At 51.6% G+C, this 16,147-nt stretch overlaps 1 protein-coding gene across 2 annotated transcripts in view; it reads right to left on the bottom strand.

Moving 5' to 3' along the window:
- ACSS1 (acyl-CoA synthetase short chain family member 1) overlaps nucleotides 1-16,147 on the bottom strand; it is a 49,844-nt gene that overhangs the window by 14,245 nt on the left and 19,452 nt on the right. Inside the window, exons 1-5 of one of the 2 annotated variants that reach the window (XM_021666246.2) lie at nucleotides 5,875-5,957; nucleotides 3,990-4,189; nucleotides 2,875-3,050; nucleotides 2,352-2,504; nucleotides 947-1,094 (exon numbers count right to left, since the gene is read on the bottom strand). In XM_021666246.2, the coding sequence (XP_021521921.2) occupies nucleotides 947-1,094; nucleotides 2,352-2,504; nucleotides 2,875-3,050; nucleotides 3,990-4,189; nucleotides 5,875-5,942 (745 nt within the window). In that variant the 5' untranslated portion in view covers nucleotides 5,943-5,957. Of the gene's footprint in view, nucleotides 1-946; nucleotides 1,095-2,351; nucleotides 2,505-2,874; nucleotides 3,051-3,989; nucleotides 4,190-5,874; nucleotides 5,958-16,147 lie in introns of those variants that run through there. The other variant, XM_012468648.2, reaches the window with a different exon arrangement.

Raw genomic sequence — 16,147 nt, 5'->3', positions numbered from 1 at the left:
GGTAATACTACATGGATTTAATAACCTCTGGAGCATTAACACAGAGCTTTCACTCTGTCACACTTACATGGGCCCTAGACTGGTGCTTCTCCCGGTGACAGCACAGCTGCCACTTCGTGTGTCCCAGGGAGCAGGCCCACGTGCGTGGCATGCGCACCCAATTCCTGTAAACCCACCACCACACGATTCCCTCCACATGGGGCATTGAGCTTCCAGGGGCTGAAGTGGTGGCCTGAGATGGCACCTGGGCCATGGCTCTTAGTCCCTGGACTTGCCCCTGTAACTTCTTCTTTGAGCACACCCAGCCCCCAGAGGCAGGAATGGAGCACGGGGAGGTGATGACGCACACAGTTGTCAGCACCATGGAAGGCTCACGCTGCAGCCTCTGGGCAGAGCCACCATGATCTGCTTACATTAAAGCAAATTATTTGGAGATGCTGTGGTGTGTGGGAGGACGATGCCCAAGGGAGCCAGACATCACCTTGTCCTCAAAGTCATCTCAATTTAATGGAGATGGTTCTAGGCCAAGCATAACATGGTCTGAGGGACGGCCCTGAAGGTTCAGGGGGCAGGGCTGGGGAAACAGAAGAGGTGGGCAGCTGGCCCTGGCTTCGAGAAAGGGCTGGATCTGGGCAGGTGGCCTAGAGGTGAGACAGATGCCAAAGTGATGGCCGAGGCCGGCAGTGCAAGGCAGAGGGCAGGAGTGCTGGAGCGGGGGCCTGGAGATGTCCTCCGGTACCGAGTCACACTTCCTGCTGCTGCCCATCGGCTCTTCCTGAAGACCCAGTTCCTGGCCCCACCAGGCATCTCGACAGCAGGACCGCGAGAGCCATACCCTTACCAGAGCCCGGGCATCGCCCTTCCATGAACCTCTCTGTAAGCCTCGAGCCTCGTCTCCCTCCCCTGACACCAGGAGGGGGTGTCAAACAGGGTTCACCATCCTTACCAGCATTGGGGTAAACTGGGGTGCTCTCAAAAAGGACGCTGGTGGCACCATTGCAGAGAGGCCCATACACCACGTAGCTGTGTCCTGTAATCCAGCCGATGTCGGCCACACAGCCAAAGATGTCGCCTGGCTGGTGGTCGAACACAAGCTGCAGAGACAGGAAGGGAACATCAGGAGCTTGTCCCCCCGTCCCACCATGTTCGCCACGTCACTAGGAAACAGCCGTGCGTGCGTTGCAGTCCGTAACTGTGAGAGGCGGCTGGCTCCTCAAATGGCCTCCAGCAGCAGGACAGGCCGGGGCACTGCAGAGCCGTCTAGTCGTATGTTTAATACACGGACGCCTTTCTGCATTACCTTATGCCACAATTTTTTTAATCCCTTAAAAATTGCAAAAAATAAAAGCCAAAAAGGCCGAGAATGGCATCAAGCACCATCAGCTTTGAGAAGCATGAGAGGACAGACCTCTGAAACCCCTTCATTCTTCCACAGCAGCCGACCAGAGCCTGATGCCATCTGAGGATCCAACCTCCCGTGTGCAGGAAACACAGAGGGTAGAGGGACAATGGGCACGCCCCAGACCAAAGGACACCAGAGAAAAATGGCCGGACGTGACAATGGCCAAGTGTAAGGAAATGGGGGAGCCTCTGCTTAAAAAGATTTAAAAGACATATCAACAATATTTTAGGCCAGGTGTGGTGGCTCACACCTGTAATCCCAGCACTTTGAGAGGCCAAGGCGGGCAGATCACTTGAGGTCAGGAGTTCGAAACCAGCCTGGCCAACATGCCAAAACCCCGGCTCTACTAAAAATACAAAAATATTAGCTGGGTGTGGTGGCGCATGCCTGTAATCCCAGCTACTCAGGAAGCTGAGACAGGAGAGTCACTTGCACCCAGGAGGCAGAGATTGCAGTGAGCCCCAAGAACGCACATTTGGGTCACAAAACTATCAGAAGAAAAACATAGGGCAGGGGCATGAGACACATCAGGACATCGAGGAATGGGCTGTGGCCAGATGGGCCTCGAAGGGGCTGCTGAGAAACCGGCAACCTTCCACGTCTTGATCAAAGTGGCACTTGCCTCATAATAATTCATTAAGCCACACATTTAATTTGGGTGGTTTTCTGTACCTGTTCTAAAAAAAACTTTTAAAAATCTTTGGGTGAGCGGCCCCCAGTGTGCTGCTGCTGCAGTTACATGGTCAGATTCTCCGGGAGTTTCCAGACAGGGAAGTGGGGGCCTGCAGCAGCCAGGGCCCTGAGGAGCTGTGGGGCGGGGGGACAACAGGCCAGGAAGAAGCACTGCCTTCTCATCCCTACGGGCCTCACTCTACAGCAGGAGGTCTTCAGCCCTGCCCCTGCCCAGAGCCCTGCCGAGGGCCCAGAACCACCCTGCAGGGGCCTGTACCTTGTGGGTCAGGGCAGCATAGAGCAGGTAGCCCGCCTGCGTATGGACAATGCCCTTGGGCATCCCGGTGCTCCCCGAGGTATACAGCATGAAGAGCATGTCCTCGCTGCCCATGCTCTCTGGGGCGCACACAGGGTCCTCCTTGGCCATTTCCTGCAAGGAAGAAGAAAGAAACAGCCCGCTGAGGGCACTCAGCCTCCCTGAGAGCAGCGCTTCCCCTCCGTGGCAGGACTTGGCACATGGGATCCAGAGTTCACCTGCTTTGACCTGCCCAAGTTCAATTCCAAATGTGGAAAGGACACAAAAGGGTGGTGCAATCATTTGTGTTACAGCAAGTGTTTCAACACGCTTGTGGTGTTGGAATGCTATCTTCTCAGTTAGTACTCGAGCTCATCAAATACCACAGAGGAACCCTGGACACCTCTAGGGAACCCAGATTGAGAACCACAAGCCGAGAAGCCTCAGAGCCAGCTAACTTGATAATGACTCTCCTCCTCACACCGTGCAAAGCGAGGTAACCCACCTGCTCCAGCGGGACGTCCAGATCCCCCATGTGGACCTTGCTGTCTGTCCTGTGAGCCACCAGGACATGCTGCACGGTGGGGCAGTGCTTCACAGCCTGGTCCACTATTTTCTTCAGCTCCACCACACGCCCACCCCGGAGTCCTTGGTTGAAGGTGATAACCACCTTGCACTTGGCTAACAGAGACAACACAGACATTTCTGATCAGTCTCCTCTCCGCTTTGATCCTCATAGCTCTGAGTCACACAGGACATCCCAGGCCTAGGAGTGTGACAGACTCAGTCCAATCTCGAGTAAAAGACTCAGCGAAAAACGTGAGGGGCTGCCTGCTCTCCAGCCCTTGTGTGCCGTAAAGAAGCGCTAGGCCTTTGCCCAGCTCTGAGGATAAGGAGACCAGAGAGAAATTATTTTGAAGCTCAACTCTTCCTCCTTGAGTCAGCACCATAAAGATAATTTCCCAACCAAACTTTCACCTTTCTCTCCCGTCTGCCAAGGAGTGAACCCCAGGAGAGCAGCCATCATACCACCTGCAGCAATCAGGGTGGCAGAGAAACATGGAGAGGCAGAGACGGAGAAATCTGGACAACCAGAGGCCAAGCCCGAAGGTGTCCCGTGTGGCCAGGCCCTGTCTAGAGTGACCTGTGTGGGCTAAGAGCCTTCACTGTCCAGAGATCAGAAGCCACACCCCCTTCATCTGACTCCAGATGGTCCACCCCTTCGCTCCTCAGGATAGAAGGCTTCCAGCTGTTGACCTGCGGGACCTTCCCCATGCATCTCCAGCCTCATCTCACCCTCCACATTTCCCTTCCGCTGCACGGCACCTGCCTCCACTAGGCCCTCATGCTGCACTCCTCCCCCACACAGCCTGTGCCTCTGCCATTCCCTCCACCTGGAACTCTCCCTTTAAACCTGACTAAATTCAGTGCACTCAGATCTCAGCCCACAGAACAAATTCTCCTTCAGCCATGTGCCTCTCCCTAGTAGCATCTGTCATTTGTCTGTGTGACATTTTATTAACGTCTGCACTTTGATGGTCTCCACACTGATGACCAGGCCCCCAGGAACAAGGATCAAGGAATTCCAGGGTTCCTCCCTCCCGAGGCCCACCTCCTCACCATCTTTGATCCTCCCAGCTAAGGACTCAGCACTGAAGCCAGCAAAGACGACTGTGTGGACAGCTCCGATCCTGGCACAGGCCAGCATTGCTGCCACAGCCAAGGGGGACACCGGCATGTAGATGGCAACACGGTCCCCACGGTGGACTCCATACCTCTTCAGTGTGTTGGCCAGGCGGCATGTGGTCTCCAGCAGTTCCCTGCAGCACAGGGAAGAGAAAGCTATCAGAGATGGAGGAGGGCCAAAACGCAGAACAGTTTGGGTGGAACAACACTGCAAATTGTATGTTGTATACACCCAGCCCAGTGCCAGGATGACAAGCACATGAATATTTACTGCATAGAAAGCATTTTTCCAGAAAAAGCAAAGTTTTAACACTTGTAGATCGCTATTGGCAGAGATTCACTGCCACATTGCTAGGGTGATAAGGCTCTCCTTAAGTCTACTTAGAGCAAACAGGAGCATAGGGGAGCCACAGTGACACCATTTAGAATTAATTCCATCTTAAAGCTAGCAAGGCACATTCCTTGCCAGTCACGAGCCACGGCTGTAAGATGTTTGCAGATGAGGAAGCAGCTTAATACCTGCAAAGACAAACCCTTGCAACAACAGAATGTCCAGATGTCCCAATATTATATAATGTATCGCATACGCCTTTTTTTTTTTTTTTTATACAGAGTCTCGCTCAGTCACCCAGGCTGGAGTGCAGTGGTGCAATCTCAGCTCACTGCAACCTCCGCCACCCGGGTTCAAGCGATTCTCCTGCCTCAGCCTCCTGAGTAGTTGGGACTACAGGCGCCCACCACCCCCAGCTAATTTTTGTATGTTTAGTAGAGACGGGGTTTCACCGTATTAGCCAGGCTGGTCCTGCACTCCTGACCTCATGATCCGCCCGCGTCGACACCCCAAAGTGCTGGGACTACAGGTGTGAGCCACTGTACCAGCCAACAAAGATGATTATAGGCATGCTTTGATGTACTTACACACTAAAATGCCAAGGATAACTTTCTTTCAATCAACAAAGTAATAAATGTTGTCACCTTGTCAGCCTACCCGCAGGGAACCATAGCTTAGCTTTTATATAGATAAGACCTCTATATAAGTAAAACAAAAAACAAAGCCATTCCTGTTCTTGCTGAGGATGCCCTACTATGTAACTGAGTAGCTTTCAATAAACTATCTCTTCTCGCTGCACTTTCCACTCGCCTTGGATTCCTTCCTGGCAAGATCCAAGAACCCTCCCTTGGGATCTGGATGGGGATCCCCTTTTTCAGCAGCAGTTTCTCAGGGACCACAAGTGTCTGAAGCATAGATGATTATGGTTCCAAAACTTCTGAAAACGTTGCTCTCCAAAAGAAAGAAGGATATCATAAGACATTTAATCGAGAAACGACAGATCCCAGATTTCTGAATCAACACAGGCCAGGGGCACCAAGCAACGTTCTCAGTGGGCAGGGCCCCAGGCCCAGACAGGGTGGACCCCAGCTCTGTAAAGCCACAGTGACTCCACAGGGAGGGAAGGCCGCACGCAGGACAGCCACATCTCCCTGCAGCCCCGAGACAGCACGGGCGAGTAGAGCAAGCAGCCAGACTTTCACCCCAAGCTAGGGGACCATGGACGAGGGGAAGGGAAAGTGCTGGACACAAGATGGGTGAGGGGCATCCCTGCGGCCCCCATGTCCTCCGCCACGTGGCCCGCGTCTACATGGCGTGGGTGCACTTCCTCTCTGGCCTCTCTAGGTGCTATCACCAGATTCACCCGCCAATCAGGGCACGGCATCTCCCTGGGCAAGCGGATTGGCTCGGCACTGACACCTGAGCCAACCCGGTGCAATCAGAGTCAACCATACTGAAACTGGGAGCACTCGAGAGCCGCCCACTCGCCGGCCGCGCAGCGGAAAGTGGAGGAAGCAGAAGCGATCCCAAGGTGGATTTTCCTTCGGGCGCCTCATCCCTGTGAATCTGGACCTGGCAGTGGCATTAACCACTTTCCCACTCTTCATGTACTGATTTTAATTAATTATTTGCATCAAAAAGAGCTAACACAGAAGGAAGAATGAGGGGAAGCCAAGGCCGCTTCTCTCCGGGCGGGGCAGGCCACCAGCCGGCGACCCTGCCCTCTGCAGCGTCCCAGAGAACAGATCTTCCTCGGGCTCGCAAGGCCCCGGGCAGCGTGTTCGCACAGCTTTCCCTCCGTTCAAAGGGTAGTCAAGGAAAGGGCTCCCAGGAACAGTGAAGCTCAACATTCCGGGAAACCAGCAGCGGAATGAAAATGAGCGGTCCGCAGCTCAGGCAGGGGCCTCAAGGAGGCCTTTGTTTCTTCCCAAGGCCGTCTACAGAGGGGACCACATGAGAACCAGATGGCAAGGCCAGCCCGCCGTTCTCCCCGCACCCAGCACGCCCGCCCAGCCTGGCTCCAGCGGCCTGTTCTGTAGCATTGCATCTTTCTCCTTCAGGCTTTCAGGAGGAGGACAAAGACGCCATTCAGTGGTGCCCCGCCCGCCACCGCTTGCCAAGGTTTATGATAAAAGACAGAACACTCTCCCGGAAAACCCCCAACACCAAGCTCTACAGAATCTAGGGCTCAGAAACACTTCTGCTACTCCAGGGAGGAGGCTGGGGTTGCCTGCGACCGGCTCAAAGGTCACTCAACATCTTCGGCCAGACTCCGTTTTCATAGTTCTGAGAGCTTAAGCCTCACTACTAGGAGAGATGAATGCTTGAATGTATGCTCACCAGTCAATGATGATGAAATTCAGTCCCTGTTGTGTAGATGGAGGGCAGCAATCTGAAGCCAAGAAAGGACGTTGGACTGTCCCTACAGAAAGGCCTAGGGTAGATTTCTGTAGTAGCTGCCTAGGCATGGGAGCTTACCTTTCTGAGCTGCCACGTGACCATCTGAGAAACAGCAAGCACCCTCCACCCTTGTACAGCTGTCACAAGTATTCATTAGAAGCAAGAATGACTTGGAACTCTGCCACACATTCAGTAGGTATTGTCTTTCCCATCAGATGGAAACTCAGAAATCTTTGTTTGAAATCATTTTCTAAAATGACAAAAATCAGCTGACTCACTTCAGTGAATTCCTAAGATGCGAAAAATCCTATTCTAGGCACCTTGGGGGTGAGTGAGGTGTTTGCATTGGGGAAAGGAATTGACAGGGAAAGTGTCCTCCAGGAGCGCAGCTACAATGTGGAAATGATGGCACATGTGTGTAAGGCTGGTTGTGTCGCCGGGAGCTCGAACACGCCTCCTTCCCTTGCCGGGAGCTCGGACACACCTCCCCCCCCACTCCCCCACCCCCTCACCCACCGGAGCCCGGGAAAAAAAGCCCCGTCAGGACCTACCTGATAGCATTTTGTCCCATCCAGGCCCCACTCCCTGCCTACCATTTTGTCCTATCTGGGCCCCACTCCCTGCCATTTTGTCTCACTCACCTTGGGCACAGCCAATCAAACGCCTCCACTCCCTATAAAACCCCGTGCCTGAGAGGAGTCCACGCGACTTCTCTGGCCCGTCCTGTGGGACCGTGGTACCTCACCCGGGAGCCTGAATAAATTCCCTTGCATTAGATTATTTTCATGCTGGCCTCAGTTTCTTCGTTTTATCCTCGGCGAGAACAGACCTTACAATGTGAAGGTATGCAGGGCACTGAGCAGCTCAACTTGGTGGTACAACCGCTGCGGGTGGCAGAGAAGGGCAGCAGGAAGAACTTTCTGGGTAGATTGGCTATTGGGAGGAGGACTGAGGCAAAAAGAAAAGTGGTGACTTCTTCCCCTTAGGGGCAGAAGTCACCCAGTCATTGGAGCTGGACAGCTAAACGATAGCCTCCAGGGAGGGTCTAGAGACCAGGGTTCTGTGGAGGACTGAAGGGCCTCAACATGGGCCCAAGAGCTGCAGCTGGGTCTGGTGAGTCCCACACTTTTGCTGCTGATGCTAGAGGAGAGGCTTCTGATAAAGGATTGGATCCAGGTAAATCTCAGAGCTCTGTCCCTTCCTCTTTTCTCTGCCAAAGTCATAAATAAACCTTTAAGTGGAAAAGATCCTCGGATGTCATGTGGTGCAGCCTCCCTGGGGTTCTGAAATCTGGCAGCCACGTTCCGCCCCACAGCAGTCCAGCCTCTGCTTAAACATCACACTGCCAGAGCTCACCTCATGGGGCCACCTCTCTGTCACTTTAATAGGGAAACAGTCTACCAAAAATTGGACCAAGATTTACAACTCTTCAAATGCCACCCTTTAGTCCTACCCTTAGTCTTTTAAGTCTGCCCAGAATAAATCTAATTTGTCAATGACAGCCCTTCAAATTCCTGAATACTCCCCACCCCTCATCTTCTTTGAAGCTTTCCTCCCCCAGGTTCTCTGGTCCAGCCCTCCATGACCACACTCAAACTACCAAAGTTTTGGGGGTGTCTTGGTAGACACCCCACACTATCATATGGACCCCCACATTCTCGTGGTGCCTGCCGAAAGCCGAATGTGGATACCCAGACCCTTGACCTCAATTCTATATTTAATCATGTTAATTAAGACCATATGGATTTTTTTTTTTTTGAGACAGAGATTTGCTCTTGTTGCCCAGGCTAGAGTGCAATGGCGAGATCTCGGCTCACCGAAACCTCTGCCTCCCAGGTTCAAGTAATTCTCCTACCTCAGCCTCCCAAGTAGCTGGGATTATAGGCATGTGCTATCACATCTGGCTAATTTTGTATTTTTGGTAGAAACAGGGTTTCTCCATGTTGGTCAGGCTAGTCTCGAACTCCTGACCTCAGGTAATCCGCCTGCCCCGGCCTCCCAAAGTGCTGGGATTACAGGTGTGAGCCACTGCACCCAGCCAACCATATGGATTTTTAAAATACCTGACAGGTGGCTCAAATTTAACATGAGGTCACTAACCTGCAACCTCCTAACTCCTAGTACACGTAACAGATGCCCTTTAACTGGGGCTTTCTCATATTATGGTCATGGAAATGTTTTGTATTTTTTTAAAGCAGACTTTCCATTTATCCCAATCTAATTCCATCTCAATTTCTCCGCATCTCTCCAGCTGACCTTTTTTTTTTCTTTTTTTTTTTTTTTTTTTTTTTTGAGATGGAGTCTTGCTCTGTCACCCAGGCTAGAGTGCAGTGGCATGATCTCGGCTTTCTGCAACTTCTGCCTCCCGGGTTCAAGGAATTCTCCTGCCTCAGCCTTCTGAGTAGCTGGGATTATGGGCACGAACTACCATGCCTGGCTAATTTTTGTATTTTTAGTAGAAACAGGTTTCACCGTGTTGGCCAGGCTGGTCCTGAATGCCTGACCTCAAGTGATCCACCCGCCTGGGCCTCCCAAAGTGCTAGAATTACAGGCATGAGCCACCACACCCGGCCGAATTTTGAAGCCTTGATTTTTAAGTTTAAACTCTCAGTTTTCATTAGCAGTATCCTCCAGATGTATATCATTGGAAAATAGCAAACTCAGGTCTTCAAATCACTGAAAAATAAATGTTGTCCAAGTAAGTGATCCTGCCATCCCCCAAGTTCTCAGAAACTGAAAGCATGTTTTTGAATATTCATGATTTCTCAGACTTCCACAAACCGAAATGTTACTGTTTCTGTATCAGAGAGATAATGCAGCCACTCAGTGACGGTGCCTTAGGCTACAGTTGCAGGAAACAGTGGCTTCCTCACCGCCTGCAGAGGATCCTCGTATGTAGCACCAGTGGGTTTCCAAAGCATGGGGACATGCTGCTTTCTGAGTCACTAAAATGAGTTCGAGTTTTACTTTTAAGTCCAAGAAGAAATGTAACACTTGTTGTTCAGGTACTGAGCAGGATATTTAAGTCTGTCTGTAATGTAGACTCTTCTGGGTCAAGCTTTTGGTGTGGACGAATGCAGATGATGTGCACCAAAACACACACTTAGCCTCATGTTCCTGGCCTGGTGCCCAACACTAAGACAATGCTGACTGGCCTTAGGGAAGGAAGAAGATTATTGTCAACTCTTAACATCAACTGGAAATAACTTTTATCCAACGCTGGAGGAGCTGAAGGGGGTTGAGGTCTATCATAAGGCAGAGGATTATTGGGTTGGGCCAGTGGAGAGGAGAGTTCCTCAGACGCATTGGGGTCAGAAAAGGAAGAGAAGGAGGGTGGAGGGGCTAAGGGTGAAGAGGAGGTTTCTTTGGCTGGGAGCACCTGGGCGGTGGTGCAAGAGGAACAGAGCGTGGGTCAGGAATGAAGATACCAGAAAGCCTGCATGGTTACAATGATTATTATCAGGAAGAAAACAAAAAGAGACAGAGCTAGGGCTATCTGCCACATGGGTAAATTAGAGGGTACAATAAACACAGCACCACATATGCAATGAAGATAAGGAGAAAAAAAAAGGGGTTAAGACTATCTGCCACATGGCAAAATTAAAGGTTACAACAAGGACAGTACCACATATGAGACTGACGGACAAAGGGTGGGTGCCCCCCAGATGGGAGACTAGTCTGATGCTTTTCCGGCCACATCCCCGAAGGGATGTTTTAGGGGCGTCTTGGACCCAGCGGGGGGGAGGCAGCGGGGGAAGCGGGAGGGGTATGGGGGTGTGCACGAGCTCCCAGGGACATAACCAGCCTTACAGTCAACTCTTAACATCAACTGGAAATAACTTTTATCCAACGCTAAAGATACAATCTAACTGCAAGTAATTGTAACCAACATGGTAACTGCCTGAACTAGGTACAAATGCACCCTGCCCCCACTCCCACCCTCCGAATTTAAAATTAGTCCAAAACAGGAAACAGCTGGTAACAGAGTTCAAAGAAAAGAGAGGAAGAAATACACTTATTTATTTATTTATCTATCTTTCAATCAGAGCCCAGTTTTGTCATGATTCACATTCAAAGTATCTTTTCCTCCTAGACATTTCCTGATGAGGGCCCAGGGTAAGTCAGTCCCGTGTGTGCTGTTGTGTTTAAGAAACAAATTAAGGCTGGGCATAGTGGCTCACACCTTTAAGCCCAGCACTTTGGGAGGCTGAGGGGGGCAGATCACTGGAGGTCAGGAGTTCAAGACCAGCCTGGCCAACCATAGCAAAATCCTGTATCTACTGAAAATACCAAAATTAGCGGAGTGCGGTGCTGCACATCTGATTCCCAGCTACTTGGGAGGTTGAGGCAGGAGAATCACTTGAATCCAGGAGGTGGAGTTTGCAGTGAGCCGAGATCCCACCACTGTACTCCAACCTGGGTGACAGAGCAAGACTCTGTCTCCAAAAAAACAAACAAACAAACAAATTGAGAATGCATGATTGTTTATTACTTACAATGATTCTGGCACTCAGTATTCATGAAATAAACATTAGCTAATAGACTTCTTTGTTATCCATCAAGTACAGGGGCCGCTTGGGTAGAAATCTGGGTTTTGCTTATTGCCTTCTTCCTAGCATCTACCTAGCTCACATAAGGTGCTCAAGAAATATTTGTTGAGCAAATGCTCTGAGAAGCAAACGGGAAGGACACCTCTCTGAGAAACCAGCCTAGATAACTTTTTATTTTCTTCTGCCAATAAGGGAAGTAAACTGAGGTGATTGTGTTGGTAAGTGTAAGGTTTGTTCTCGCCCAGTTTAAAAGAAAGAAACTGAGGCCAGCACAAGAAGATCCAATGCGAAGGGCTTATTCAGGCTCCCAGGTTAGGTTCTGCGGTCCGACAGGAGGGGCCGGAGAAGTCGCACAGACTCCTCTCAGACGTGGGGTTTTATAGGGAGTGGAGGCGTTCGATTGGTTGTGCCCAAGGTGAGTGGGGCCCGGATGGGACAAAATGGTAGGCGGGGAGTGGGGCCCGAATGGGACAAAATGCTATGGGGTAGGTCCTGGCGGGGCTTTTTATCTGGGCTTCCAGTGGGGGGCGGGGTGTGTCCGAGCTCCCGGCGAGGCAACCGGCCTTACAGTAAGTGCAGGCCTTTGACAGACACAAAGCATTTCCCGGGCACAGTCAGGGGACTGGGGGAGGTCAACTCCATGGTCTAGAGGCAAAACTTGAAAGGACATTCCTATACTGTCTCTAGAATTTGGTATTTTCTTCAGCACGCTGTGTCAGAAAGATAAAGGTGGTAAGAGAAGAAAGCATCAGCCTTAGAGAAGGGAAGCCTGGTGAGGCAGACCCCTTCTCACACAGGAGGAGCGTGGAGGGCCACGCAGGGCGTGGACAGCCAACTCGGGTCTCACAGACCCAGGCCTGGGGAACAGATTCCTTCCCTCCTGGCAGCCTCCTCTGGCCCTGATGTGACTGTAGCCAGCAACTCTCATTCAATGGTGGTTAAGATTTGCTCACTCTACTCCTTACTACCACTGAGAGAACAGAAGCCCAGGAAGTCAGTTAGCAGGGCCCATAAACCAAGTATGAAACTTCTCATGTCATCATCTGATGTTGTGACCGTGACATTCAGCAAAGAGAAGCTGCAGTGAAAACATAAACTGGCAGCCGCACTTGGACATGAATAGTCCCAGAGCTGCTGCTCACCAAGGCGGGCCCAGGCACAGCGAGGGGCCCCAGAAGACACGAGCTGAGTAACCAGTAATGATGGCAGCTCAGCCAGTAGCGAGATCACTATAGCTGTATGTGTTTTAGATTCCTTATGGAAAATGAAAGTCTCTTCCCTGAGGTTTTGCTAGACTCTGTGGCAAGTACTGAACCTGCCTGCAAGTTTGTCAGTCAGGAGAGTCTCAATGGAAGCCAAACAATGGCTGATCAGAGGGCAGGGTTCCCAGCGCAGCCCCCCACACCACTGGGGCCTGAATTGTCTCATCTGTGAAATGGCCTAATAATAGGACCCACTACCAAGGTGGTCGTGGACAACCAAATATGAAGTTGCAGGCACCTTTGAAGGTGACCTGTAAAAACAGCGGCCATAGTGACTGCAGAAAATATGACAAGACATGGGAAAAAGAGCATTGTTGAACACTGATAGACCCTTAAGAAAGGTGAGCTCATCAGGTGCCTCCTTCTCAGGAGGGCAGATGCAAAATGCTAGTTTGCCTTATGCAGGCTTCAGTCTCCGTGTCGCTGGCTCAGGGCACATGTGCCTCAGCTGTGCAAATGCCTTGCATGAAGCCCTCACCTGCACGGTCCGCCTGCTGCATGTCCCCAGAGCAGGTGCTGAGGGCAGGATTGGATCTGAGAAGGATGCAAAGCCTCCTACAGTTGGGGTTGCTGCCAGCCTGGGGGTTCCAGGCACTCAGCCCGAGGCCTGTGTTTCCAAAAGGCCAGAGGAAAGGCGAGTCCACCCCACGTGCTCTGCACAGCCCAACGCCACCCACCGTGTCGTCCTGTCGCCGCTGCCTCTGCTGGCTCCTCCAGCTCCTCCAGCCATGCTTGCCTCCCACTGCAAACACAGGGAACCTCCCCTCCAGGTCCGTAGCCTTCTAGCTCCTCAGCATCCAGCATGTTTCCTCCCCAAGCCCATCCTCCCACCCACCCTCACCCCACCCCTGCTTCACGCCCCATCCCAAGGAACAAGGACAGAACAGCTATCAAGCAAATGTCCTGTTCCCAGGGCTGCTCCCAGTGCTTCCCACAGAGAACCCACTTGACTCTCACAGCAGCCGGTGGGCTCCGAGCTCCCGTTCCCTTCTTCAATTTCCCACTCAGGAAATTGAGGCACAGAGAAGCTGAGCCACTTTCTCAAGGCTATTCAGCTGAACAAGTCAGGACAGGATTGAAACCCAGGCCAGGCTTCACTGGCCTTGCCGTCAGCCAGTTCCTCAGCAGCAGAGCCACTCCCTTCCTACTGCACAGGCTCCCAGACTTCAAAGGATCGGCCATCTGCCAGTGCTATCATTATTTATGTAACATTTTTCTTGAGTTAGAATTCTAAGAATGAACCAAAGGCTCTGAACCTGAGGCTGATTCTCTGTTCAAAAGGGAAAGTTAGCAGTAGGAGTGCCAAAAGCCTCCACACTCGTGGAGGTTCAATAGAGCCTTTCTTGTCACCAGAATGGAGGACAGGGCCGAGGGTGGGTGTGTGGGTGTGGGATGGTGTTTTCCTTCATCATTCAGTGTTTGGCCACCTGCCCCAGGGCATGCCTCCCAGGCACAGCCAGGTCAAATCCCACATCCTTAGTTTTTCTCTCCTCCTCTGACCAGAGCCCAGCATGCAGTCAGCTTCTAAGAAAACCTTGTGAGATGAAAAGTACCAGGCCAGACTCCAGAGAAGCTCTGTCCTCATTCCTGTTAACGCCTGGTTTTCCCTTGGACCTCAGCACTTGGCCTTTGGCATGAATCTTGTCTCTAGAAAGGAAGTTCCTTCCCTTCCAGACACAAAGCCCAGCTCACATGACTGCGGGAAACAGGTGTCAATCGCTGAAGAACTCTGGAGGCTCCTGCAGGCTGGCAGCCCAAGACAAGAGCACACTGGGGGACTCGAGCTCTGGAAGCCAGCCCGGAGAACAGCTGGTGCCCGGCTGAACATTCACCCGCTGCTGAACAGGCTTGTTTACCTCCCGGGAGAAAGCCACAGAAGCGAGTTCTTTCCCTGGTGGAATTTGGAAAGGGATGTAGGTTTTAACATTCTGTAAACATTCACTTTCCCCTGTGGTTAAAAAAAAACCACAGGAGATTTTTTAGGTCCTGCTCCAGGTTTCCACGCCCCACATGCCCTCTGTTCCGTCTCTCTGGATGGCTCTACCAGAGCCCATTCAGCTGCCACAAAGACAGCACAACACAGGGCAGCCAACCTCATATAGAATGTTCCAGAGCCTGGACACGGGTTGGGGGTCCTCGTATGTCTCAGGCTTTCCTGGGAGTCCACAGAACCTTCCAGATTAACACCTGGAGGAGAGTAAGCCCTGGAGGGGAAGTTAGCAGACACAGCCGCACAGGTGGAAATCCAGAGAGCACAGCCGCTAGGCACACCCGCCTCAGGCCCCACGACTTTTCCTGCCTCTTGGCAGCAGCCTAGAGAAGCACTGAACTCCTACAAAGAACAGGAGGCTCCTGCTGCCCAGTGCTGTGCTGGGTAACAACCAGTTTCTCAGCAAAAGAAACCTTGACTTATAACATTTGCCAGTGATCACGGTGCAAATATTTCTACCACTGATTTTCGGCTCCTGATAGGACTGACTGGACAAGACATTGGGAAGACATGCACACACAACTGCTCCACGGAGAACGTTCAACACCAGCCCCAGCCTGGGAGCCTGCAGCCCCAAAACGCAAACCACCCAGCCCCGGGGCAGCCGCCTCCTCTCTCCTTACAGCCACATCCCAGAAGCTGCCCAGATCCCCCACCCCAGGCCGCCCTTAAAGTTCACTTGAACTAATTTTCAATTATTTGAAAATTAACTAAAGGGGAAATTGTATTATTAACAATTATTGCTAATACTTTATTATTTCCATCCTTTTATTTAATAATTATTCATTTAGGGCCGGGCGCAGTGGCTCACGCCTGTAATCCCAGCACTTTGGGAGGCTGAGGCGGTTGGATCACGAGGTCAAGAGATCGAGACCATCCTGGTCAACGTGGTGAAACCTCGTCTCTACTAAAAAAATACAAAAAATTAGCTGGGCATGGTGGCGCGTGCCTGTAATCCCAGCTACTCAGGAGGCTGAGGTAGGAGAATTGCCTGAACCCAGGAGGCGGAGGTTGCAGTGAGCCGAGATCGCGCCATTGCACTCCAGTCTGGGTAACGAGAGAAACTCCATCTCAAAAAAATAATAATTATTATTATTATTATTCATTTAATGGTAAGTAATTGCTAATAAAAACTTAAACTGTTAATTTGGAAGGAAGGGGAGGAGCAAGGGCGTGCATCTTTTTTAGTCCACCCCATGTGACCTCCAGGTCACAGTTTCCGCTGACCCTGGGTTTGAGATGGCATGGAGGGTCTGCATAAGCTTGGGGCTGGGCTTCCACAGATGGCACTGCAAGCCGGGTACAGTGCCAATCCTGAGAGCACACCCACACACTCCCATGGCATCCTTGTCCCTGGGACACCGCACATGGCCTTGCAGCTCATCCCTGGTCAAAGGCACTACCCCAGGGACACTGGAATCCACACCAGGCTGCACACCCCTTCGGGAGGGGTGCCCTTCCACAAAAGTGGCCCTATTCACTGGGGAAAACATGCCAGAAACTATACTAAATGTGAGCCTGGAAAACTGTCCCACAATGTAGTTGTCAAGTCCAAAAAG

This window comes from Aotus nancymaae, unplaced genomic scaffold (assembly GCF_030222135.1).
Source record: "Aotus nancymaae isolate 86718 unplaced genomic scaffold, 86718_ANA_hifiasm-v0.15.2.pri h1tg000001l, whole genome shotgun sequence".
NCBI lineage: Eukaryota > Metazoa > Chordata > Mammalia > Primates > Aotidae > Aotus > Aotus nancymaae.
Note: the sequence above shows the minus strand (reverse complement) of the source record. Positions and strands in the feature narration are given on the sequence as shown.